The sequence below is a fragment of the Priapulus caudatus genome, unplaced genomic scaffold (genome assembly GCF_000485595.1).
Source record: "Priapulus caudatus unplaced genomic scaffold, Priapulus_caudatus-5.0.1 Scaffold224, whole genome shotgun sequence".
NCBI classification, from domain to species: domain Eukaryota; kingdom Metazoa; phylum Priapulida; class Priapulimorpha; order Priapulimorphida; family Priapulidae; genus Priapulus; species Priapulus caudatus.
In genome coordinates, this window is record NW_014577285.1 from 229,747 (window position 1) to 256,720 (window position 26,974).

Below are 26,974 nucleotides of genomic sequence, written 5' to 3' on the forward strand. Positions count from 1 at the left end.
ATATATATATATGAGACGTTATGAACGTATCCAACATATTATCAAATCACTTTTGCTATCGGTATAACCTTATATAAGTAACTATATACTACCTGCTAGATGCGAATAAGTTGCCATTAATGGAGCCTACCACCGAAATCGCAACAAACACGGATGCGATCCAACTCCATTGCTTGCCGAGTGTTTCCTCAGCGAATGCCTGTGTAACGTAATGTCACAGTATTGGGTATCCAACCTAAACCACGATTACTGACAAATTGTCAAATTATGTCGGATGCGTTGAGGTGAAGTAGGAAAAATTCGACTGCGCCGGTACTGCCATAATTATGGCTACAGGTCCATATACTTGGTCGCGCATACATTATGACATGGCACGTTCGTACACCGTAACAACCAAACTTCAATAGCTTACCTCAGCCACAGCAGTGTTACTAAGCAGCTGATCGGTAGTTAGTACTGCGTGGTACGCAACATTTGTCATCAGGTAAACGACGGTAGAGAATCCGACTCCCAGAAGTAAAGAAAGAGGAAGAGTTCTGTAAACGGGCGTTATCAATGTTTACGAACCATCCGGCGCGAAATCAGTAGCTAGCCTGGTTGCGTACGTTGCGTAGCTAGCCTGGTTGTTTACGCACTAATTGTAAAAACTATTTGTATAAATGATACCAGGAATATGTGTATGACCTCTACCTTGTGGGATTCTTTACCTCTTCGACACCATAATTGACAGCGTCCCTAGAAAATTGTAACTCAATTAAGATGTAAAATATTCTCGCTTGTGAGTTATGCTTACGGTTGAGTTATGCTTACGTGAGTGAGTTACGGTTTATGGGGAGCACAATAGTATCCAGCTGCGCGTACGAATATTATTTTCACGGGCATCTATTTTTCACACTCACTCAACCTTTTCTCTCTATCTCTGTCACGGATTACGCCAAACACTTTGAAGGCAAATCTCCCCATCCATGCTGCATGACAGAAATATTAGTAAATCATCTTAATAATAATAAAAATAAGTAATGCGTATAATAATAATGAAAAAGTAACAAAAAGTAATAAAAAGTACAGTAATAATAAAAACCAAATGTCTTGAGAGAGATATATATATATAGAGAGAGAGAGAAAGAGAGAGAGAGAGAGAGAAAGAAAGAGAGAGAGAGAGAGAGAGAGAGAGAGAAAGAAAGAGAGAGAGCATAATATAATAGGCTATTTTGAAAGTACACTGCTGATCACTAAATGACCTCCTAATCGTAGATGCGATCGTATCAAATTTTGCATATTATCATTATGTGTGTGGACATGTCGCACACGAAATAACAGTTAAGTACTGTATATGCTGGGTTACAGACAAATGGTATCCCTATCACATGCCATGTAACATACCAACCGGTAAATGCCCACAAGCCGGAATAAAACGCTAGCGCCATGCTGGAAACAGATTCAGGCTTCGGTTGAAATGCATTCTCAAAGTTTTCTGTGTGCCCTGCATGATAAATGTAACGATTACTATTGTGAAATATATAAGATTACGCGTACATAGTATTATCCCTGTGTTCTGTTAATACGGCTATAATGTGTAGTATATAGTGTATAGAATGTGCAGGATTGTCGCGCAAATTGGATTTTGTACTCATGGCCGATGTTATAATGCTATTAATCTATTGGCTAAATCATAATAGATATGACGCTATAAAATGTCATAACTTTTGAGGTAATGTATCGTGCAAATGTTGTAATGTGACATTTTATATTTATGATAATCACAACTATTTATGTTGATTTTTACAACGGGCTCCACTCTTCCTCTCTCTGTCGCTCCCCCTCTCTCTCACACACACGCACACACGCGAGGCACACACACACACACACACACACACACACACACACACACACACACACACACACACACACACACACCACATACACCACCACACACACACACACACACACACACATATATTATATATAATATATAAACGCATTACGGCTCACATCACTAGCGCGCACCTGCTTTTGCTCTCATCGCGCGCTATCTCTCTTTCTCCCTCTCTCCCTCTCGCCTCTCCACTCGCCCTATCTCTTACTTTAAGCAGCCACACAGTCGATGATGATGATTCCGATTAAAGCGGAAACTTTGGCAATGGTGGTAATGAGCTGAAACCCGCTTCCTAGAGTGCTCGTAACCAGGTTGATGTAAGGTAACAACGCACTTACATGCTAAAAACATTACACAGTGAACATGACTGCGACCTTATAGATTCAATGTGGTTGAACTAGACAGTGTGTCCTATTTGCACAGGAAGAATTTAATAGAATGATTACACATTCCTACCACGCACACAGACAGAGACGCACACACACACACACACACACACACACACACACACACACACACACACACACACACACACACACACATACACAAACACACACACACATACGCGATATATATATATATATATATATATTTATATGATTATAGTATAGTATAGTTATAGTATAGTTATAGTATAGTATAGTATCAGTTAGATGTATAGCTATAGTATAGTATAGTATAGGTATAGTATAGTATAGTATAGGTATAGTATAGTATAGTATTAGTATAGTATAGTATAGTTATAGTATAATGCGTATGTATAGTATAGTATAGTATAGTATAGATAGTATATATAGCATAGTATATTATAGTAATATGTATAGTATAGTATGTAGTGTATAGTATAGCTATAGTATGTATATAGGTATAGTATCATAGTATACAGTATAGTATAGTATAGTATTAGTATATGTATAGTATAGTACTAGATGTATAGTATAGTATAGTATAGTTAATAGTATAGTCATATATGTTAGTATAGTATTAGTATAGTTATAGCTATAGGATATAGTATTAGTATAGTATAGTATAGGTATAGTATAGTATAGTATAGTAAGTATAGCTAGTATAGTATAGTATCAGCTATAAGTATAGTATATAGTATATAGTTAATATTAGGTATAGTATAGTACAGGTATAGTATAGTATGTAAGGTATAGTTATATCAGTATAGCCACTAGGAGTATGTTAGTATAGTAATAGTATAGATAGCATTAGCATGATAGCATAGCGCATGCCATAGCAACCTAGCATAGTTAGATAGCTATAGTCATATGGGTATAGCATAGATATAGCTATTATATTAAGTTTTATGATATAGTATAGCTATAGATAGTATAGTATAGTATAGTATAGCTATAGATAGTATAGTATAGTATAGTATTAGTATAGTAGTATAGTATAAAGAGATAGATAGATATATAGAAGTATGTTATAGTATAGTATAGTATGTAGCATATAGTATTGTAAGTATAGATTAGAGTATGTGTATAGTATAGTATTATAGTATAAGTATAGTATAGTATAGTATAGTATAGTATAGTATAGTATAGTATATATAGTATATATATACACTCACAAATGACAAGGACTGCTATGAGCTGCTTGAGGGCACCTGGAGGTGCGTTGCCTTCCGCGTAAAACGGTTGCGTGGCGTACTCTGCAAACGTTAGCGCCATGATGGCTATGCCGCCTGGTCCTAGCAGCAGCATCTTGCACCATAGTGCAAGCACAAAGGCCGGAAAGTTACCGAACGCCTTGCGGCAATAGGCATAGTCACCGCCGGACTTGGGGATGGCTGTGCCCAACTCTGCATAGGTTAGCGCACCGAGCATAGCGAACACGCCACACAACGCCCACACGACCAGCGCCCAACCGACCGAGCCTGCTTGTCTCAGCACTCCTGCCGGTGAGATGAAGATACCAGAGCCAATGATGGAACCGACGACGTACGATGAGGCCTGCCACAGACCGATCTGCCTGCGGAGTGCTATCGTACCATAATCCTTCTTTTTCTCCGCGAGTAGCGCCATTAGCGTTGGGGTACGTAGGATTATGTATAGCTGCTGCACCTGTTGCGTATATAGTCCTTAAGAACATTTTACCTTATTATATGAAAATAAAAATACATATGCTTCTATAACGCCATAAGCGCATCCATAGATATACACACGTACATCCACACGCACGCAAACTCATACGTGCCTTAATCCGCACACGCGCACTCACACACGTGCGCATACACAGAGAGACAGTCAAAAAGTATATATGTAAAGTAAATAATAATATACCACTTCACCGAATATCGGTCACCTTCATCAAACATCCAGTATTAGAAGAAACTTACTTGGTTTTAAAATCCAAAGCAATTTTGATAGGCAAAACTCAATTTTGCTGCATGTGCTGCCGATGTAACGTCACCTGACTTCATAGACATTCAGAGCCGCATTTGGATAACTCGACATAGCAAACAAATATAAGAGTTTCACTCGTATAGAGTGCGATACGAACGACTCCGTTATTATCGTTTGCCGTCACGTGATACCGTTGAGTGCAATAAGAATATTACACCGTCTTTATATACTCTGTGAAGAAGAAGAATATCTGAATATTCAGTATAATAATGCAGACAGGCTTTTTCCATTTCAGAACGCCAACCAATATTATATATATATATATATAATAATGATATATATATATATCATACTATTATATATATTCAAAAGCCTTGCATAAGTACGAGGAGGTGTATTAAACTACCCTTACCCTCAGAAATAGCAGCAGTGTGAACTTGCTCGTTGACGTTTTCTCTTATTTACTTATATATGCAAGAAAAAACATATCGTATCCGACATTAAAGGTGAAACGTTATGTTGCTTATGTATGTGTATTAGTGTGGTAGCGTACTAGGCGGCTTATCAGCCCAACAGCGTTGCAAGAACCGGGTGCTGGCGGCGATGCATGAAAGTGCTGGCAGCGGTAAGGACGACGTGACACACAGTTTTAAGTAGAAACTGATTAGGAGCCGTTTAACTGCTGAGCTAACACTTGAAGTAGATGGAACGATTCACAGACTTTGTCGGAATGTCGAAACATATATTCAAAAACAGACTTCAGATTTACGGCAACTTCCTCGCTTTATTTAAACACAATTTTCCTTAATAACATTAAGTAATAGCACACACAACTTTTCCCATGTTACCTTTCATTATTTCTTTCATTTAACGAATTACACGTAGGCATTTAAGCCTTATTTAACGTGAGAAATATGCGCTTACACCCAACCCCCTAATTTTACAGTAACGGTGAAACGCAAAAGACTGCTAAAGATGGAACCGCAACATCAGACCGAATAAACATTTAAATACTATTTACGTTGCATTAGGTTTATAGCCAATTTAACAACGAGCCTCTGACGTTTGTCAAATTGTCATGTCTCTACATTCGCAGAGGAATGTTGTGAAAGACGACGTTAAGGACATTTCTAAAATCGACGGGAAATGACGGTCAATCCATTTAAAATACGACCAAAATTACGAAAGCCAATGGATATATCAAAAGGGAAAAGCTCAAACGGTTGATAATTCTCATGTTTTCACATTTTTAGTCAACTTGATGTTCAATAATTAGTACAAGCTATAGTTTCCCCTACGTTTGAACAGAGTTTACAGCGTTTTATAAGGTGACGCGTATTGCGGTGGCATATTTCGTGTAATCGGTGCAGACCGTACGGCGCAATACTCTGCTCGCATACCAACTATCTGCTTACCGTTTATTTTTATCAGTATATGTAATATGAAGACATCTACACTTCTACAATAACCGCTTACTGTCGGCTAAGTATTTATAAGAGGTCGTGAAACTTATCGTTCTCACTGAGAAACATGCGCCAATTTTCGTAGTCAGTGTACATTTTTGTAAACACCACCTCTTCGACATCGTTGCGCCACTCTGATGCGTAATATGCGTGGATATCCTTAGCAATCGCAACAGAGTCATCTGTTGGCACTATGGGGAAACGATCTGTAGCAAATGTGAAAGGCTCTTCCACATTTGTAAAAACGGCATCGTCATAGGCTGTCTGATTAAAACTATCACCGTTCGCAAGACATTGTTGTAACATGTCCACAAACAGTTGCCAACGTGGTCTGTAGTAATGAGAGATAAGTCCTGCCCATTGTTTCTTACCATAATCTAATATGTTTCCTTCTGGACCCCACAGAGTTATTTGCACTCTTGCATTATATTCATAAAGCGCACTTTCATACTCATTAGTAGCAAGCGACTTCGCAGACTCGAGCCATCTACCTAGTAGAAAATGTTCATTTGTACCTAGAATCAATTCTAGATTGTCAAGTGCCAAAAGTAGTTTATTCCCAGCATCACGCACAATGGGAACAGATCCGGAATGATAACCTGCCACAAGCTCCGTGTAATGATAAGCTGCTATTAGTTGCAAAGCTTGCCTGGTTGTATCAACTAGGTCATAACGGAAAGTGGAGACATTTTTCAATATGTCCGCAGATGAAATAAAGACATCCCATGCCTGTAGGAACTTTGGTACATCATACCAAACTAACTGCGTACGTGTAAGGGATGGTCTGAGAACAATAATATACTTTCCGTGGTGTCTAAGATTATTCTGACAATTGTAAACTGTTGAAACAAGATCATGCCAAGCTTGGATCATCAGCTGTGACTGAATACCATATCTTCTCCAAGCATATTGCTGTACCCACTCAGTCACGTTAACTTCGTCCATCCAACCCAACTCATATAACAGGTCGTACATGACGACATTCTGTATAATGCCCTCTGGGGTTGCGCCTGTGCCTACTACAGTGCTGTTAGGAAATGTTCTAGCTTTGTTCGGCCCCTCAATAGTCTGATTAATTGCGCCATACATTCCCAATACACCGCCATAATTGTGCAGCATGCACCAGATAAACGGTTGACCATAGAACGATTCTAGCCGCGGATATTGAGGAAAAAGCTCCGCTTGTAAATCAAGCACCAACATTTTGCCCTGTGGTACGGATGTCAAAAATGCCTTTGCCTGCTCTGGCTCCCAGAATTCAGAACTACTGAAGAACATCCAGCCCTGAACAAGCCAGATTGCTCTGGGATCGACAGATGTCATTGATTTGTATACAGATTTGCCTATATTTGCGAGAAAGCTGGGATCACTCGAACTAGGGACCATTTCATTCAGAGTATCAGCATTGTATACATGATCTACTCCAAATGAGCGTGTCATTTCCGTGATGAACGCTGAGCCAATCTCGATGAACAGTGGGTCTAAAGGGTCAAGAAATAGTATGCAGCAATATTTCCCGTGGAAATTACTCCAGCCATCTGGGTCCAGCACTGACACATTAGCCTGTGGAAACCTATCCTTCATTGCACGTGGAACAAAACCAGCAAAGGCTGGCAGCACAGGAGTCATGCCGAACTCCCTCATCCTAGTCAGAATTTTCTTCTGGAGTAAAAACTGTTCTCTTATCCATGAGCGTGGTAACGGTCCACCCCATCCTTGTATGTTTCCCATGCGACCCCATGCTAAGAATGCTGGTCCAGTAAAGAAGTCCGCCAATTCAGACTCATTGAACCCCATCGCCGTAAACACCCGGTACCAGATTTCTTCTTGACCAGTGAAGGCAAGTGGTAAATTGATGGAATTCAGCGCCATCCAGTCAATCTCCCGTTCCCACCGTTCCCAATTCCACCAGGCAAATGTATAGCTGGACGTGCAAGCATTCTGGTAGTAGCGCACCGTATCATGTGACGTCATTACCAGCTTCTCATGTACCTGTGGCAGTGGGGTCGGTAAGTTCAACTGGTCTCCAGACCAGGATACATGGGCATGGCAAAAGTACTTGAGGTAGTAATTGACGCCACCAGCAGCAGCCACGCCACTTGTGCCCGTGATGCAAACCTGGACGGAGCCATTTGATGTAGAGCGCGTCTCAATCACGAAGGTCAGCCGATCAGCTGGTCCTACTGTCGCGTTCACCGTGACGATGAATTCTGCAGAACGCCGTGGCAATAGTCGCCCAATAAGGTCTTTCACTGCTTGCTGCTGCACGCCAGGGGTTGCTGATGTCTTCAGGTTCGGAATATGTGGCAGTAGCTTACTCTTTGAGGGCGAGTCAACTATATCAACTGCTACATTGCTTGTAGATGGATCATATGACAAACTCCTACCTTCGCTCACTGCGTATGAATGCACATTCTTCACGCATGGTGATGCTACTACAAACACCAGGAATACAGCCATCCACCTAGGTGTATGGATTTCCATGACTGCGTAAAATGTGTTAATGACGCTAATTAGATTCTAAAAATTTATTCTAAATTCACAGTTTGACGAATACTAGTTTATACCTTCAATTGTTCATATCATTGTATAGTACAGGACTAATCGTCTCACAAACCAGCATAATTTTCCATCAACTGTATCTAGTCGTGTCTACGCAAGTGATATAATGAAATCGTCCCTTGCCTTTGGACTTTGTACATATAACATAGTACGCACATACAGTAGCCGGTGGATCTTCGAGACTGTTTGTTTGGAGCGGACCTGTCTGAATCAATTGATCATCATCTATCCAAACAATTGCAAACTCGCCTCCAACGTATCAAACGTCGCTGTGATCTATCACAGAATGGTTCGCAAGTAGCAACAAACGGTCAGTTCATATAGGCCCGCTTGCTACGGATCATGTGATCCGCCCAAACAAACACGCCTCTCATTTACGCGCCAAGCAACACTAGTCTTCCGCCAATTGTTTAACAATGTTCCACTATTTGTGTCTATTTGTTACTATCTGTTACAATTTTTAGAATTTGTTACTATTGTTCTATTTGTTACTATTTGTTACTACTTTGTGTCTGTAAAATGCTATTTTCTCAGTTTTTGTGGTAAATATGCGGCATTACAGTTCATAAATCGGCACTATACAAGTAATGTATATATACACATATACGATACACATATACGACTATAGTAATCTAGAACGCATGAAAAGTATGATGGGCCTCGCGCGCCCCCTATTTTTTGCCAAGTAACATTTTGCCGTCTATTGTTGTGGCGTTACTTTTCGTCAGTCAAAGCCAATAAAGCTTCACGCCCTGTAGGCGATTAAAACAAAATATTAAACACAAGCAAACAATAATATCAACCAAATCTGGTGCCATGCAGTAGTTTTTGTAGTATACATTAACTAGATAAAATTTGGTAATGTAGACGCATTTGATCGCCAGATGTATATATATATATATATATATATATATATATGAGTATAATTTGTTGTGTGTTTGTCTTCCAAAGTAGACAAACAGGAAATTACATCTACGAGGTTCCAAAACCATTTTGCTAGGAGCCTCGCCACATGCTTCACAACTTCGTTGCTTGCATGGCGCCCCCTTTTCTTCAAATCCTGGATCCGCCCCTTGTCTTTACTTTGAATTTCTGGTCATTTAGCATCAAGGAAGTTTATGTTGTGTATGCACCATAACACTCGATTATTTTCAATTCATATTCGGGTCATGCTTATTCAGGCCTGATCTGCCCTGAACGCCCTCTACTGTTGCAAAATACCAATAATACGTGTTTCCTAGATCAAAACTCGAAAATAGCGCCACCTCTCGTATACCTACGTGAAATTTCACACTGCTTTCCTGGACTAAAGCTAACATTTTCGGATGTGCAGTTTAAGAGTTTGTCCACATCGTTGAAATCGTACTTATAATTAACACTCAATAAACAATGGTAATTTTGGATGTTTGAGCTGCCATACATTTCTAGCCAATTCTATAATGTGCGTTTTCCCCGTGATGCCGGTGCTTCAAAATCATCTGTCTCTGTCTTCAAATAGGCGTCCGAAAAAGACGTTTCTAAAAATAGCTGGAAAAAGACTGTGAGTCCATCTGAAATGCGAACAAAATTACGAAAATCGTAGAAATTTCACAGAAACTTATATGCCGCTGATAGTTCCGATATTTCCAGATATCTACTACCCACATAATACTCAACGCTTCTGTGCAATGCTACTGTTATCATTTACCACACTGTGTTAGAGCAGCTGCATAATCACTCATTATTTAAGATATCGTGGGATCAGTCCAACAACTATGAGCTCACCGTTGAGTTTTATTAGTACACGGGGCTTCCATGCTATGAAGATTGCATAGACTATTGCCCCGACAGCCAAGAATCCTACTCCAATTAGATTCTTGATTGGCTGCTCCCAGAACGGCACCACGACCAGAAACAGAGCACACAGCATAAATGCTACGTGCACTATCAGGGGAAACTGTAAAGGAAACGGTTGGAAATTACAAGCTCTGTAGTTAAACTTGTGAGATAGCCCATCATTAACACCAGGACATTAACTACCAGATTACCTAGACATTACAACACTTTAATTGGCAGATCAACTAATGTACTGCAGCGTAGAACGACATCACATATATACGATATCACGATATACAGTTAAACGACATATCGTGACATCAATGCAATGTATGTAAACTCCGGTCAAAATTTTAATTAAACAATGTTTCTGTCATTGATATGATATGATATATCGATCATTTCCGTGGTAGTTAAAAAGATAATAGTGGAAGTTATCTATTTGAACCAGTTGATATTCCAGGCGCACATGTTAAGTGTCTATCGCTATGTTAATTACGCATTCATTCAATTTCTTTCTACATTCTGTGGATGTTGGCTAGCTGGAAGCTTCTGATTGTGCCGTTGTCTCGTTTGCTTTCCTTTCCAGTATACTCTGCACTATCTTACTTGTTTTGCTAATATCCCTAACATTTGCCTAATTAGCCATTTCTGACTAGTGCGCCTCTCTCTATCCGCCTCACCCTGAAGGGCCAGTCTTCACTGCGATCTCGCCATCGCATGTAAAGAAGTGCCGTGACGGACACGAAGCTGACTGTCCACTGTACGAAGCCTGTGTAATTCATCAACGTGTAAACGTTGCCCTCTCCTATCGCCACCATTAAAGTCGACAATAGTCCCTGCATAATTAAGTTGAGTGATCAGTGCACACTCGGGCGTCAAAGAGAATACGGATTATACCAAGTACAAGAGCCGCGTTTCCAATTTCCTCCAAAAATAGGAAGTATAGATGATTATTTTGCGTCTACAATCATTCGTTTAAACAATGCTTAAATTTACAATTTTTACAGCGATTTATTAAAATATGTACTATCGCCTTTTCGTCAAAATTATTTCTGCTACGAAATATTTGCGAATTTGCTTACGATTGCCATCAAAGCCGGTTGAGGGGTGTATCTATGTATACTGATCGTTGCGAGGAAGGAGGGAAACTGCTGATCCCGGGATCCTGCAAAGAATCCTCTGTGAAGAGATAACAAAACCCAAATTTTAATGCGAAAGGTTAATTAAATCGATGGTGGATAACGTAATGTTTCTAAAACAAAATTCCTCTGCCAAGCGACCAGTTAAAAGATTAAGGATATATTGACGCGATTCAAATTGAGGAATGACAATCACGTCTACACTGGTCATAGAGTGCTTGCGGGTTCTTTATTCCCTCGATTTGTTATCTATTACAATAAGCCTACCTTATGTAAGTATAGTTGAGGTTTACCTGCTAGTTGAGAATAGGACGCCATTAATAGAGCCTACCACGGAAATCACAACAAACACAGATGCGATCCAACTCCATTGTTTGCCGAGCGCTACCTCAGCGAATGCCTGCGTAAGACAATATCATGCTATCTTAATTGTAACCAGCCTACACAACAACTGCTATCAACTTATATACGTGTGATTTTAAATATTGTCATTTAGGAGTAAATGAAATTTTCGATCATGAATATTGGCACTTGCCCACATATATGAACGCAGGTACGCTGGCAAATTGCACGTATACCTCATACCTCACCGTATTACTCATCCATAAACGATTTCTCTTACCACAGCCACTGCACTGTTGCTTAGAAGCTCATCAGTGGTGAGTAATGCGTGGTACGCAACGTTTGTCATCACGTAGCCGACGGATGCGAAGCCAATTCCCATGAACAAGGAAAGTGGAAGAGTTCTGTAAATGGCGACAATCCGAAAAAAACAATGTGTTCAGTGAAAGATGTAACTGTAGACATGCAGATTAATCTATCGCGATGGCATTTGCTATTTGTATATTGTAATTATACTCTGTATACCTTGTTGGATTCTTTATTTCTTCGATGCCATAATTAGCAGCGTCCCTAGAAAAAAATTAACTAAAGGTACAGCACATAATTGCTTGCGTATTGCCCTACCTGATGGACATATAATACTGACGTATCAAACATCCGAAATTTCTCATATTCAATAACTCTTATTATTTCTTATCCTTTTTTATTTCTTAGTTAATCGCCCGCTTGAGTATACGTGCGCGTCTGAATGCGCGTGCGTGTGCGTGTGCGTTTGCATGTGTCTATGTGTGGGTATGTGAGTGTGTGAGTGCGTGTGGATGTGCCCGCATGTGCGTGAGCGTGTGTGTGTGCTCGCACCTGTGTCTTTGGTTGTGAGCGATAATCATAAGACAATATTATCGAATCCTGTAGGTAATATTCGTACTAGGTTACATGTGATACGTGTGGGAAATACTGATTATAAGTCCGTTATTTAGATATTTAAACTTAAAACGACTTCGGAATGAGGCGGAGTATATATTCCTACAAAACGTTCGCTTGTGATGTATACTATGCACATACCAACCGGTAAACGCCCAGAGACCAGAATAAAACGCCAGCGCCACGGCAGAGACAGATTCAGGTTTCGGTTGAAACGCGTGTTCGAAGTTTTCTGTATGTCCTGCATTGCATACCCGTGACGATAATGTATGTGATGTCCATACGAATACAATTGTAAGATAAGACGCTATTATTAGCTTTATGCAGGTGATTTTACTTAAAATTTATGATACCTAATTGAATTAAATATACAGCAATAATTATAATCGAAGCAAACTAATATTTACATTAACAAGTGATATTATTAATAGCTCAATTATGAAATACAATAAAGTTACTTACCTTTAAACAGCCACACAATTCCGATAACAACGATTGCAACTATCGCTCCGAGTTTAGCAATGGTGGTAATGAGCTGAAACCCGCTTCCTAGAGTGGCTCGTAACCAGTTGATGTAGGTCAACAGTACTATCGTAAAATACATACCCAGCGAAAATTCGACGTAGTGCTTGCAAATAGATATGCGTTTGTTATGATTCGGAAGAAATTTGGTACAATACTGAGAGCCCTCAGGATTCCATATATTTAATAAATTTTAATGAAATAAAAAAACTAAAAAATATTATTAGCTACCCATAACCGAAAGGTTTTCGGTGAGCAAATAGAGTTTATACAATTGGAAAATGGCAGATTTTTTTAGCGCATGAACACAATTATGCTAGGTGTACGTGTTGGGAGTAATAGTTAATCTTAATTATTTAGGTAGCGCTCTGGACAAAAATTGAAGGGCCGAGAAAGATGTCAAGGACAGAATAGGGAAGGCAACGGACGCATTCAGATTGCTCAACAAAGTTTGGAAGACAAGTGCCATCACCCTCAAAACTAAATTAAAAACATTCAACTCTAATGTTTAGACCGTCCTCATGTATGGCTGCGAAACATAGAAACCAACAGCCAAAATAACCCAAAAAATCCAAAGTTTTGTTAACAAATGCTTGAGGAAGATCCTCAGAATATTTTGGCCTCACACCATTACAAATAAAGAACTCTGGAAGAGAACGAAGCAGACCCCAATCGAACCCCAAATCAAAAGAAGGGAATGGGGCTGGGTGGGCCACACACTGCAGAAGATAGCAACGGACACTACACGTACGGCGCTGAGCTGGAACTCGCAAGAAAGACGTCAAATGGAAAGACCCAAAGCAACCGGGGGTGGAAGGCAAGACTCAGAGGCTGAACTTAAGAGGAAGGGCTACACATGGAGGGAAATGGAGCGGAAGGCAACCAACCGGTCGACATGGAGGAAGTTCACCAGTGACCTGTGTCTTCCAGGAGACTGAAGGGTCTAAGAAGAAAAAAATCTATACTCACAGATGACAAGAATTGCTATTAGCTGTTTGGCAAAACTCGCAGCTCCGTGACCTTCCGTGTAAAACGGTTGCGTAACATACTCCGCGACCGTTAGCGCCATGATGGCTAGGGCGCATGGTTTTATGAAAATAATTTTGCTCCACAGTGCAAGCACGAAAGCCGGGAAGCTACCGAACGCCTTGCGGCAATAAACGTAGTCTCCGCCGGACTTAGGGATGGCTGTGCCCAATTCCGCATAGGTTAGCGCACCGAGCATAGCGAACACGCCACACAACGCCCACACGACCAGCGCCCAACCGACCGAGCCGGCTTGTCTCAGCACTCCTGTCGGTGAGATGAAGATACCAGAGCCAATGATGGAACCGACGACGTACGATGACGCCTTCCACAGACCGATCTCCCGGCGGAGTGCTATCGTACCATAATCCTTCTTTTTCTCAGCGAGTAGCGCCATTGGCCATACGTATAGCTGCACCTGTTGCGTATATAGTCTTTAAGAACATTTGACCTCATACATGAACAAAATGTGTCGAATACGTCTAACGTGTCACACACACACACACACACACACACACACACACACACACACACACACACACACACACACACACACACACGCGCGCGCGCACACACACACACACACACATCACACACACACAGAGCGGACACACACACCACACACACACAACACACACACACACACACAACACATACACACACAACACAGCACACACACACACACACACAACACACACCACACACATTTGTATTGTCTTCCACGATTTAGTACTTACATATCTTTAGGGGACTCTGCGTGCTGGCCGTGACCTCCGTGTGTCAATGAAAATACTTTGCACGATTGATGCACGCTAATATTTTGGCACTTGGATGGATAATTCCCCTTGGCCGGTTACGGTCTGCGCAAGGCAAACTCGGCATTTGCCATTTGGGTCGGGTGGATATGGGTGGCGTAAATAACACATCTAAAAACAAATAGTTTTATTGATATATGTGGTATATATATATAGAATATATATGATATACTATTAGCTACTTTACCTCATATCACTGATGACCGTCGTTACCCTGTACTGCAAGTAAGCACATTCTTGTCTGAAGATAAAACTGCATACATACATATTCTGCCTCACGGGCATACATTGATACATGTTTAGCGTAGTTAGTGGCGACTGTTGGTTTAGGAGGAGATCCAGGACTTGAAGAAAGGCGGGTGCCGTTGCGAGCAACAAGGTTTGTGAGACCCGTGGCGGTAGGGGTGGTTTCTTTGATTTTTTAACGAAACCTCGCAAATGCAATTCTGATGTATCTGACAGTAATTTATTTTAAAAATTACGCCCATTTTTGAAGGCAAATACATTTTTGAAAGGAATGCCTGCACATGGTTGGCGTTGGTTGTTGTTGTTGTTGTTATTTTTGTTGTTATTTTGTCGTTGTGCGGGGTCTGGTTGTTGGGTAGGTGGTGTGGCGGCGGCGGGGCGGCCGGGTGTTTAGTGGTGTTGGTGCATGTTTGTTGGTGTGTTGGTGGTGGTGCGGTGTTGGTGGTGGTGTGTGTTGTTGATGGGTGGGTAGGGGCGGGGGGGGTGATGCGCTAGGCCGGGGCCGTGGCGGTACGGTTGCGACGTGGTAGTTCGGTGTTTGTATTGATTATTAATTATGTATTATTTCAGTAGTAGTTAGGCTGAGTAGTATGTAGTAGTAAGTAGTAGTAGTAGTAGTGGAGTAGTAAGTCAGGTAAGTTTAGTAATAAGTTCTAGTAGGTAGTTGTTGTTGTTTTTTGTTGTTGTATGTTTTGTGGTGTGGTGAGGGTGTGGGTGGGTTTCGTGGTTAGTGGTGTCGGTGGTGGTGGTAGTCGGTGGTGGTGGTGTGGTGGTGGGGTTGGTGTGGGTGGGTATGCGGGTGTGGTCAGAGTGTGGTGCTGGGTGTGTGCGGTTTGGTGGTGTTTGTGGTGGGTTGGGGTGTTGATGGGGTTGAGTCTGGATGTGCGTGTTGAGTGTTTGAGGGGTGGGGGTGGTTGGGTTGGTGGTGGTGGTGGTGGTGGTGTGGTGGTGGTGGTGGTGGTGGTGTTGGTGGTGGTGGTGGTGGTGGTGGTGGTGGAAGGTGGTGGTGATGGTGGTAGTGGTGGTGGTGGTGATGGTGGTGGTGGTGGTGGGGGTGATGATGATAATAGAAGTAGTAAATAAAGTTGGTGGTGGTGGCGCTCGTCCAATAGTAAGAAGAATTTTATTTAGATCAATTTGAGTATTTGTTATCCCCGCTTCTATTATTTTTTCCCCTTATCTATATATGCGCTCCATATAGTGCCGCGTTGTATATATAACTCTCTGCTTATACATGTATGTACTAAAGGGTAATATTGGAAGAGACGTTTTTATGTCAAATTACTCTTGCCGAATTTCTGTTTGTACTTTTTCACTAATCGCCAATTGAATTACGATGTGATTGACTTACGATTAGATAGAAAGCACATCTTCATGAGTAGAATGTTACGACAAAACAACTATCCGCATTTCACTTTAAATAATCTTAGACAAAGGAGCCAAAATCTACCCGAACCTTTTTAAGACTTGACTTCGCGCATGCTCGGTCAAACAAAATATTAGTTGGTTTTCATGTATTTACAGTTACAATAATATGGGCCCGCGCGAGTTGTTGGTGTGTTTGTGTTTAATGTAGAGGGAATGGTGGTGGGTATTTACATGGTGCTGGATTGAACCATTTTAATTATCATGGATCCGTAATACATCAGATATATTTTGTGTATTTCGGTCATAGAAGTCAACCGGAACGCAATGAAAGCACTAAAACGATTCATGAGAAGAATGATGATAAGGTCTAGACAGAGGATTACTATTTCTTCCAAAATGGCTCGTTCATATATGGGCATCAAACGCATAATTCCTCATTAACAAACACTTTTTTGCCAAGATAAAACATCAACAACGCAAGCAAGTAAACATTCGAACGATTTCCTAGGTTTCGTTGCCGTAGAGTCAACACTAAAGTGTCATATTGCCAGATGACTCCAATGTTTCAAATTACTCGGACCCTGTCTTCGCATACTCTTCGGTAAAGGACGTTTCTAAGAACACTTGGAAAAAGATTGTAAGTCCATCTGAAATGCGGAGAAAATTTCGAGAATTGAGGTGAGAAAAGTTGTGAAGCTGATCATTCTTGTTTCATTATATACTACCGGCTTAATGCTCAGGCAATGTTGTGCAACTACTACACATTTGATAAGGCTGCATGTTTTAACAGACGGATCAGGATGAACGACGCGGCTCTTCGCTTGAATAACAATCATAAACACTTACCGTTGAGTTTTATTAGTACACGTGGCTTCCATGCTATGAAGATTGCATAGACTATTGCCCCGACGGCCAAGAATCCTACTCCGATTAGATTCTTGATTGGTTGCTCCCAGAAGGGCACCACGACCAGAAACAGCGCACACAGCATAAATGCTACGTGTACTATCAGGGGAAACTGTAAAGGAAACGGTTGGAAATTACAAGCTCTGTAGTTAAACTTGTGAGATATGGCCCATCATCAACACAGAACATTAACTACCAGATTACTTAGACATTACAACACTTTAATTGGCAGATGAACTAATGTACTGCAGCGTAGAACCATGAATACAGTTAAACGACATATCGTGACATCAACGCAATGTATGGAAACTCCGGTCAAAATTTTAATGAAACAATGTTTTCATCAATGATATGAAATGATATATCGATTATTTCCGTGGTAGTTAAAAAGATAATAGTGGAAGTTATCTATTGGAACCCGTTGATATTCCAGGCGCAAATGTTAAGTGTCTATCGCTATGTTAATTACGCATTCATTCAATTTCTTTCTACATTCTGTGGATGTTGGCTTCTGCTTGTGCCGTCGTCTCGTTCGCTTTCCTTTCCAGTATACTCTGCACTTGTTTTGTTGATATCCCTAATATTTATTCCTTTATACTTATACATCCTAACCCTAACCCTAACCCTAATTAGCAATTTCCACCTAATGTGCCTCTATCCGCCTCACCCTGAAGGGCCAGTCTTCACTGCGATCTCGCCATCGCATGTAGAGAAGTGTCCGTGACTGACACTGAAAGCTGACTGTCCACGTGGTACGCAAGCCTGTGTAATCATCAGAACGTGTAAAGCGTTCCCTCTTCCCTACTCCGCCACCCATTAAAGTCCGACAATTACGCTCCACTGCCAGAATTACAGTTGTGGTGATCAGTGCACCACTCTGGCCGTCAACGAGCAACTTACGGATTTACCAAGTCACAAGACCGCACCGCGTTTTCAAGTTTCCTCCCAAAAAGTAGGACAGTATAAGGATGCATTATTTCTGCGTTACAATGCACTTCCGTTTTAACAACAATGCTTCTAAATTTACAATGTTGTTTACAGCGATTTATTAAAATATTGTAGCTATCGCCTCTTCGTCAGAACATTATTTCGGCTTACGAAATATTTGCGAATTTGCCTTCACGCATTGCACACTCAAGCCGGTTGAGGGGCGGTGTATCTATGCTATACACTGATCGTTCGCGGAGGAAGCGGGATGGGCTGGCTCGATCCGGCCGATCTCGCACAACCGAACATACCTCTGGTGAACGGAACCGATACACAAAACCAGAATTTTTAACTGCGACAAGAGTTCATTAAACTCCAATGGTGTTAAGGTAATGTCTTCTACAACACCACATTCCTCTGCCAAGCGAACAGTTAAGATTTAAGATATATTGACGCGATTCAAATTGAGGAATGCAATCAGTCTACCTGGTCATATAGAGCTGCTTGCCGGGTTCTTTATTCCCTCGATTTTTTTATTCTATCACAATAACCTACCTTATGTAAGTAAGTGAGTTTACCTGCTGTGAGCAATAGACGCCTTATAGGTTCCTTACACGGAAAATCACACACAAAACACAGATGCGATCCAACTCCATTTTTCGCGAGGCGCTAACCTCAACGCGAATGCCTGCGTAGACAGGTTATCATGCTATCTTATTGTAACCAGCCTTTACACAACAACTGCCTATAACTTATAACGTGTGATTTTTAAATATTGTCATTTAGGAGGTTGAATGAAATTTTCGATCATGAATATTGGCACTTGCGCCACACATCGATGAACGCTCAGGTACGCTGGCAAAATTGCAACGGTATACTCATACTCACCGTATTCACTCATGCATAAACGATTTCTCTTACCACAGCACTGGCACTGTGCTTAGCAAGCTCCAATCAGTAGCGTGGAGTAATGGCGTGGTACGCAACGTTGGTCATCTCACGTTAGCGACGGATGCGAAGCAATTACCATGAACAAGAAAGGTGGAAGAGTTCGTGTAAATGCGCGACAATCCGAAAAAAACAATGTGTTTCAGTGAAGATGTAACTGTAGGACATGCAGATTAATCTATCGCGATTCGGCATTTGCGCTATTTGTATATTGTAATTATACTCTGTATACCTTGTTGGATTCTTTATTTCTTCGATGCCATAATTAGCAGCGTCCCTAGAAAACAAGTTATAACAAAAGGTACAGCACATGATTAGTTTCGTATTGACCTACTTTTGTTGCAAAGGATCCAAAATTTCTCGTATTCAAGAACTATTATTTTCTATTCCTTTCATTTCTTAGTTAATCGCCAGCGTGTGCGTGTGGACGCGCGTATGTGCGTGTGTGCGTTTGCATGTGCCTATGTGTGGGTATGTGCGTGTGTGAGTGTGTGTGCCTGTGCGTGTGTATGTGTGCTCGCGTCTGTGTCTGTAGATGTGAGCGATAACCTTTAGACAATATTATCGAATCCGCGCAATATCTGAATCCGAATTATGGATGCACGTATCTGCGCGTGTGCGTTTGCATGTGCTTATGTGTGGGTATGTGCGTGTGTGAATGCGTGTGTCTGGTGTCCTGCGTGCCGTCTAGTGTGCTCTGCAGTCGGTGCGTGAGCGTCGGTGTGTGTGTGTGTGGTGTGTGTGTGTGATTGTTGTGGGGTGTGTGTCGTGTGTGTGTATGTGTGTGTTTGTGCTGTGTGTGTGTGTATGTGTGTGTTGTGTGTGTGTGGTGTGTGTGTTTGGTGTGCTGGTGTGTTGTGTGTCTGGGTGTGTGTGTGTTGTGTGTGTGTGTGGTGTGTGGTGCTACATGCGTTGTGTGTGTGTTAACTGCGTTGTGTGTGTCGTGGTGCTGGTGCGTGCGTGGCGTCGTGCGTGAATACCCGTGTGCGGGTGCGCGGTGTGGTGTGTGTGTGCGCGTGGACTCGTGTGGTGGTTTCGTTGCATCGTGTGCGTGTGTTGGCCTGTGTGTGCGTGTGTCGTGTGTGTGTGCGATGAGCGCGTCCAGAGTGTGCTGCGCGGTTGGCGTTTGTGGTCGTCTGTGATTATACGTTAGGTGTGAGCGGACAATAGCGACATATTATCGAATCCTCGTATGTATGTATGTATGTATGTATGTATGTATGTATGTATGTATGTATGTAGTGGATGTTATGTATGCTTATGTATGTATGTATGATATGTATGTATGTATGTATGTATGTATGGTATGTATGTTATGTATGTATGTGATGTATAGTATGATATGTATGTACTGATGTATGTATGTAATGTATGTATGTATGTATGTAGGGTATGTATGTATGTATGTATGTATTTATGTATGTATGTATGTATGTACTGTATGTATGTATGTATGTTATGTATGTATTTTTTTTTTTTTTTTTTTTCATGTAATCTGTATGTATGATATGATATGTATGGATTCTTTATGTATGTTGCTATGTATGTATGTACTGTATGTATGTATGTATGTCAGTATGTACGTGTATGTATGTATGTATGTATGTATGAATGTAATGCTATTGTATGGTTATGTATTGTATGTATGTATGTATGTATGTATGTATGTATGTATGTATGTATGTATGTATGTATGTATGTATGTATGTATGTATGTATGTATGTATGTATGTATGTAATCAAGAGTGGATAATAGAGATCTCTATTATCCACTCTTGATGTAATACGTGTAAGAAGATACTGATTATTAAGTCAGTTATTTAGACATGTTAACTTAAAATGACTTCGGAATTAGGCGGAGTATGTCTTCCTACAAAGAGTCCGCTTGTGATGTATACTATGCACATACCAACCGGTAAACGCCCAGAGACCAGAATAAAATGCCAGCGCCACGGCGGAGACAGATTCAGGTTTCGGTTCAAACGCGTGTTCGAAGTTTTCTGTATGTCCTGCATTGCATACCCGTGACGACAATGTATGAGATGTCCATACGAATACGATTGTAAGATAAGACGCTATTATTAGCTTTATTCAGGTGATTTTACTTAAAATTTATGATACCTAATTGAATTAAATATACAGCAATAATTATAATAGAAGCAAACTAATATTTACATTAACAAGTGATATAATTAATAGCTCAATTACGAAATACAATAAAGTTACTTACCTTTAAACAGCCACACAATTCCGATAGCAACGATTGCAACTATCGCTCCGAGTTTAGCAATGGTGGTAATGAGCTGAAACCCGCTTCCTAGAGTGGCTCGTAACCAGTTGATGTAGGTCAACAGTACTATCGTAAAACACATACCCAGAAAATTCGACGTAGTCCTTGCAAATAGATATGCGTTTGTTATGATTCGGAAGAAATTTGGTACAATACTGCGAGCCCTCCGGATACAATATATTTAATAGATTGAATAAAATGAAATAATATAACTAAATGAAATAAAGAGAAAAAATTAGAAAAATGAAATAAAAAAACGTTAACAAAATATTATGAGCCACCCATAACCGAGAGCTTTTCGGTGGGCTAATATTATTGAGTTTATACGATTGGAAAATGGCACACTCTTTTTAGAGCATTAACACAATTTTGCTAGGTGTAAGTGATGGGAGTATGGTTAATCTTTATACTGGCACGCACATGCACGCACGCACGCGTACAAAGAAATACCGGTATCTATACTCACAGAGGACAAGAATTGCTATTAGCTGTTTGGCAAGACTCGGAGCTCCGTGACCTTCCGTGTAAAACGGTTGCGTAACATACTCCGCGACCGTTAGTGCCATGATGGCTAGGCCGCATGGTTTTATAAATATAATCTTGCTCCACAGTGCAAGCACGAAAGCCGGGAAGCTACCGAACGCCTTGCGGCAGTAAACGTAGTCTCCGCCGGACTTGGGGATGGCTGTGCCCAATTCTGCATAGGTTAGCGCACCGAGCATAGCGAACACGCCACACAACGCCCACACGACCAGCGCCCAACCGACCGAGCCGGCTTGTCTCAGCACTCCTGCCGGTGATATGAAGATACCAGAGCCAATGATGGAACCGACGACGTACGATGACGCCTTCCACAGACCGATCTCCCGGCGGAGTGCTATCGTACCATTCCTGTTCTTGTCCGTGGCGGGTGGCGTCATTGTTACTCACGGTTTATGAACCTGTAACGGTGTATCTAACTATTGTAATGCAGTGACGTCATGTCACACGAGAACAGATGGGCGTATACGCGATGTTAGCCGAACACACGTATGTGTGTGCGTAGCTGTGACCTTAGTGGTCCTGGTTTAGAAGCAGCCAAGCTTGACATGGAATTTTTCAGGTAGTATGACGGACAGGTCATAGGTACGCCGACACGTCTGTCGTGCTCCTGTACACAGAGTAAAGCTATCTTTTTATAGATACCTTTATCGTCGTAGTGTCCTTCTATACGATTGCCCATTGACGGCCTCTCACACTCATCGCGTTGCGTCCAAAATTACACTATTACGAATTACACATTTAAGGAATATTTGACTACACGCACGAGCAGGCACACACGTAAGCACACCCAAACACACAAAACCGCACGGACACGCGCGAGCGCGCGCGCGCGCGCGCGCACACACACACACACACACACACACACACACACACACACACACACACACATATATATATATATATACAGACGCAAACTACATGCAGCGCCCCCTTCGTACAACTCAGGATACAACTAAGTGAATTGAGCCAGAGTGAGAGCGCCATCTGTCGTGGAGTTTGACACAGACGTACGCACCTACACCACTGATCTCTACTATACTAACGTATATAGTATAATAACGTTAGTATAGTAGAGATCAGTGACCTACACACGCGCTTCCACACGCGCACACACAATACACATAAGCCAACACGCACGCGCACACGCACGCGCACGCACACGCGCGCGCAGCGAGACACATAACACTAGATAGGTAAATATACCGAAAACTGTATTAAAACTATGCGACTTTGTATTTTCTTTCACGAATTTAGTCTTACAATTTTTAGGACTCTGGTTGCTGGCCGTACCTCGTGTGTCAATGAAGTACTTTGCCACATGATGCCACTCTAGTCATTCTGCACTTGGCATTGCGTTTACATCTGCGCAAGCAAACTCGGCAATTTGCCATATAATATATATATCAATAAATAAATAAATAAATATATATATATATATATATATATATATATAATATATATATATCTATTAGATAGATACTATTACTAATCTATGTCAACTATGAACCGGTCGTCACCTTACTTATAGTGCCAAAGTAAGCATATTCTTGTGAAATAAAATTGTATACATACGTTATCTCTCGTATCGAACATTGATACAGTTATGTAGTTAGTCGCACTGTTGGCAGGAGGGAATCCAGGACTTGAAGAAAGGGGCGCTTGCGAGCAACTGCAAGGTTGTGAGACCCGGGCGGGGGGGGGGGGGAGGGGCTCTCTTTGATTTTTTAAATGAAACACCCGCAAGATGATTTTTCAGTCTATGTGTATGCAATCTGAATAGTTAGTTATTTTATAAATCACGCCCATTTTTAAAGGCGAACTCTTTTTTAAAAGGAAATTTTTGCTTGCAATTGTTGTTGTTGTTGTTGTTGTTGTGTTGTGTTGCTGGCTGGGGTGTGATGTGGTTGGTACGGTGGTGGTGAGATGACGGATGATGGGATGGTGGTGTGGTGGTGGGGTGGTGGTGGTGGGTTGGTGTGGTGGAGTGGTGTTGTTGTTGTGTTGTTCGGGTTGGTGGATGTGTGTGTGGCGGGTGTCGTGGTCGTGTGGTGTGGTGTGGATCGCGTATGCGTGTGCTGGTGTGGTGGTGGTGAGTGATGGTGGGTGTGACGCGGGTTTGGTGAGGTCCTGTATATGCTAGGCCGGTAAGGATCGACTTTACGCGAACAACAACAACCGGTAGTTGGTAGGTGCAGGTCCAGCGTGGTGCGTGCGGTGGTGTGTGATCTCGTACCACCACCAAACACCACCACGCAACTCAATTCCGTGACCATGCACTGGTGCGCTGGCCGTGGCGATACGGTGCACGAACGGTGGTCGTATGCTACAGCTCGCGATTACTTAATCATCTATTTCAATTATTACCTCCTGCCAGGGCTGCGGAGGTATATGTTTCACCGTGCGTCGTGTTTGAATGTTCGTGTGCGTTTGTAACTATGGCACGTTTCAGTTCAGCTCCGCTAGTCGCGCTGAGACTTAACGAAACACGCAACCCAGGCTAAGGGGCACACAGTCCTCCCCACCTGCAACGCTCGCACTAATCCGCGATCCAATTAATTATTAATTAAATTTATTAATTTTTCACTTAATTATGGACAATTAATTAATAAAAATTTCACATTGAAGAGAATTTTGGCTGCCTTGCGGATGGTCTCTGCTCTCGAGTGCTCTAGTTACTTATATTATTATTACTTAGTAGTAGTAGTAGTAGTAGTGTAGTTAGTAGTATAGTATGCAGCAGCCAAGTATAGTAGCAGTAGTAGTTGCTGTGATCAGTTTGATTAATAGAAGTAGTAAAAAAATTCTTTGGCCCGGTTCATATAATGTGCATGATAATGGGTATGGACGCAAGTAAATTGTATTGTCGAAGGAGTGACGCCAGCTTGAATATTCGTAGTTGACTGAACGGTATAGTACCTACCGTTGGACGCAGAAAATTTATCAATCGAGAAATGCTCGTGGCTTTCTGTGAATGTAAATTTAAATTTAAATTTAAATTTACCGCGAACTTAGGTAATTTCATATTTTGAACCTGTCAGGCTGGAATGAAATCCCGGCGTTTCCCCTGGTAAATTGGCCTCTTTCTGTCCTTTCGCCGAAAATATGATCTTTACATCGTAAATGTAATAAGTACATAATTTAATTGGCCTTGCAATGGATATTAGGCCTACAGCGGGTGATATTGTAAATTTTCCAAGTAACTAGCTCCTACTGACGTTTTGGACTTTTAGCTTAATATGGTTGTTAAAAAATGATGCACCATGGCATTAAATTATAATACCAAGACATAATAGAATAGATTACCCACTGAGCGGTGTACTGTGATCAGTGGATGAAAGCTGATGTGCATGTGCTAAAGAAATGATGGTAGCCACGTATCGCCACCTATTGCTGATTTAAATCTTATTATTGTTCCCAACTTCAGTGGAACACCTTTATGAATCAGTGGTGTTATTACAAAGCACAGTATGAAAGCACAGCTATTAATATATTTCTAGGAGTGGAGCGTTTACGCAAGGCAACATAAATAAGTACAATGGAATATGACAGCACTGAAATTTATTTTTCCACGCTACAAGCTAACCGCACGAGTTATAGGCTATGTGCTTAATTCTATCTCAAAAGTATACCCATTTAAACAGAAATACATTTTATTTGTTAGAAATACTGCATGGGTGCATGCACTAACAGTTGCACTTTCGCTTATGGCTATATATAGTGATACTTGGTTCGATGGTGGAGATATTTGCTTAGAAATATTTCATATCAAATACTGGCGATTATCAATGCGCTTTAGAGACATACGGCATGATCGAATAAATAAATAACACACATTTTTGATTATTGTTTAATTGGCCCAGCCAACTTTTTTCACTTTATTTATTATAATGGGCCAAATAAAAAGTAACGCGTTGCGTTCTATATGAGGCCTGGTGAGAATAGAGATCGAATCGTTATTTTGATCATATTTTGGTTGTACCATAGATATAATCAAGCTAATATACGCTAATAATATTATTCGCTCTTGATATATACTATACCAGAGCACTTAAATAACTTAAGCTCTGCTATTACAAAACCATGATGGTATCAGGATGGATGGTCTATATGGTTGACGGGAAACTATATTTGACACCGCAGGTGGCGCCTAGAAACACTTCCGCCGCGGTGATCTGTTTGGTGTTGTGTTTGAAAATTCGCCTCACATTTTCATTTGATTTTACGAACATGCTTTTAACTGTGTTCACGAGCATCCGTACCAAGTAATCTTTGAGACTGCTGAGTAGACATGGGCGTAAATGGTAATTGTGAAACATTTAAAATACACGCCAACGTGTACAATTCATTCATTCGTTTGGGTTATGGTGATGCTTACGTACAGTTACTGTCGTACATAGCTAGTAGCACAAGTCAATGAGTCACATCGATATCAAATTATCAATGATCACGTTCAACATTAGCTCTAGTACTATAGCCCGCGTACAGTTGCCGCAGGGCTATAGAACATTTTATGCCAGGTTTCGTAAGCTACACCTGTCCCCCAATGCTCCACGAAAAAGGCTCACAAAAGCTTGTCTGTGTTGTTAGTCCGCAATGGCCAGACGTTATAATCCGCTTTGCTAATCTGAGGGTGCGGGTTTATCGTCTGCAGTCAACCTTGTAAACTTGTTGCAATTTTTGTTGTTGGCATGTGATAGGTTAATCGAGTAGCACTACTGACGGGCGTGACGGCGGGTATATCTGACCCAAAATTCTAGTACAAGACCTTCTGTTTGTCAATATCGCTTTCCGAAGACTTATCTCCGTTTTCAGAACTTTTTTTCATGCAATAATTCATCTAGCATGAAGTAACTTCGTATTTTATGGCCATATGCATCGATCGGCCAATGGAATTCACTTCCGGTAGCA

General features: G+C 41.2%; 3 protein-coding genes and 1 pseudogene across 3 annotated transcripts in view; all 4 read right to left on the minus strand.

Moving 5' to 3' along the window:
• Positions 1 to 3,909, minus strand: part of LOC106807584 (cystine/glutamate transporter-like) — a 6,095-nt gene extending 2,186 nt beyond the window's left edge. The window contains exons 1-5 of the mRNA XM_014809963.1: positions 3,456 to 3,909; positions 1,384 to 1,483; positions 691 to 735; positions 413 to 536; positions 93 to 199 (exon numbers count right to left, since the gene is read on the minus strand). Of these exons, the coding sequence (XP_014665449.1) occupies positions 93 to 199; positions 413 to 536; positions 691 to 735; positions 1,384 to 1,483; positions 3,456 to 3,909 (830 nt within the window). The remainder of the gene's footprint in view (positions 1 to 92; positions 200 to 412; positions 537 to 690; positions 736 to 1,383; positions 1,484 to 3,455) is intronic.
• Positions 3,910 to 5,038: 1,129 nt separating this feature from the next.
• LOC106807585 lies at positions 5,039 to 8,177 on the minus strand (annotated as a pseudogene).
• Positions 8,178 to 9,689: 1,512 nt separating this feature from the next.
• Positions 9,690 to 22,853, minus strand: LOC106807586 (Y+L amino acid transporter 2-like). The gene is made up of 15 exons (XM_014809964.1): positions 22,709 to 22,853; positions 21,990 to 22,464; positions 21,464 to 21,589; positions 21,143 to 21,242; positions 19,466 to 19,510; positions 13,967 to 14,457; positions 12,938 to 13,063; positions 12,617 to 12,716; positions 12,080 to 12,124; positions 11,835 to 11,958; positions 11,506 to 11,612; positions 11,156 to 11,252; positions 10,754 to 10,909; positions 10,020 to 10,191; positions 9,690 to 9,805 (listed from the first exon to the last, which is right to left on the minus strand). Exons 2-15 carry the CDS (start codon positions 22,441 to 22,443, stop codon positions 9,690 to 9,692), a joined length of 2,259 nt encoding a protein of 752 aa, XP_014665450.1. The 5' UTR covers positions 22,444 to 22,464; positions 22,709 to 22,853.
• On the minus strand, positions 16,189 to 18,075 carry LOC106807596 (Y+L amino acid transporter 2-like). Its single transcript, XM_014809991.1, has 3 exons — positions 18,026 to 18,075; positions 17,299 to 17,470; positions 16,189 to 17,099 (listed from the first exon to the last, which is right to left on the minus strand). The coding sequence occupies exons 1-3, from the start codon at positions 18,062 to 18,064 to the stop codon at positions 17,023 to 17,025; spliced, it is 288 nt and encodes a 95-aa protein (XP_014665477.1). The 5' UTR covers positions 18,065 to 18,075; the 3' UTR covers positions 16,189 to 17,022.
• Positions 22,854 to 26,974: the final 4,121 nt, after the last annotated feature.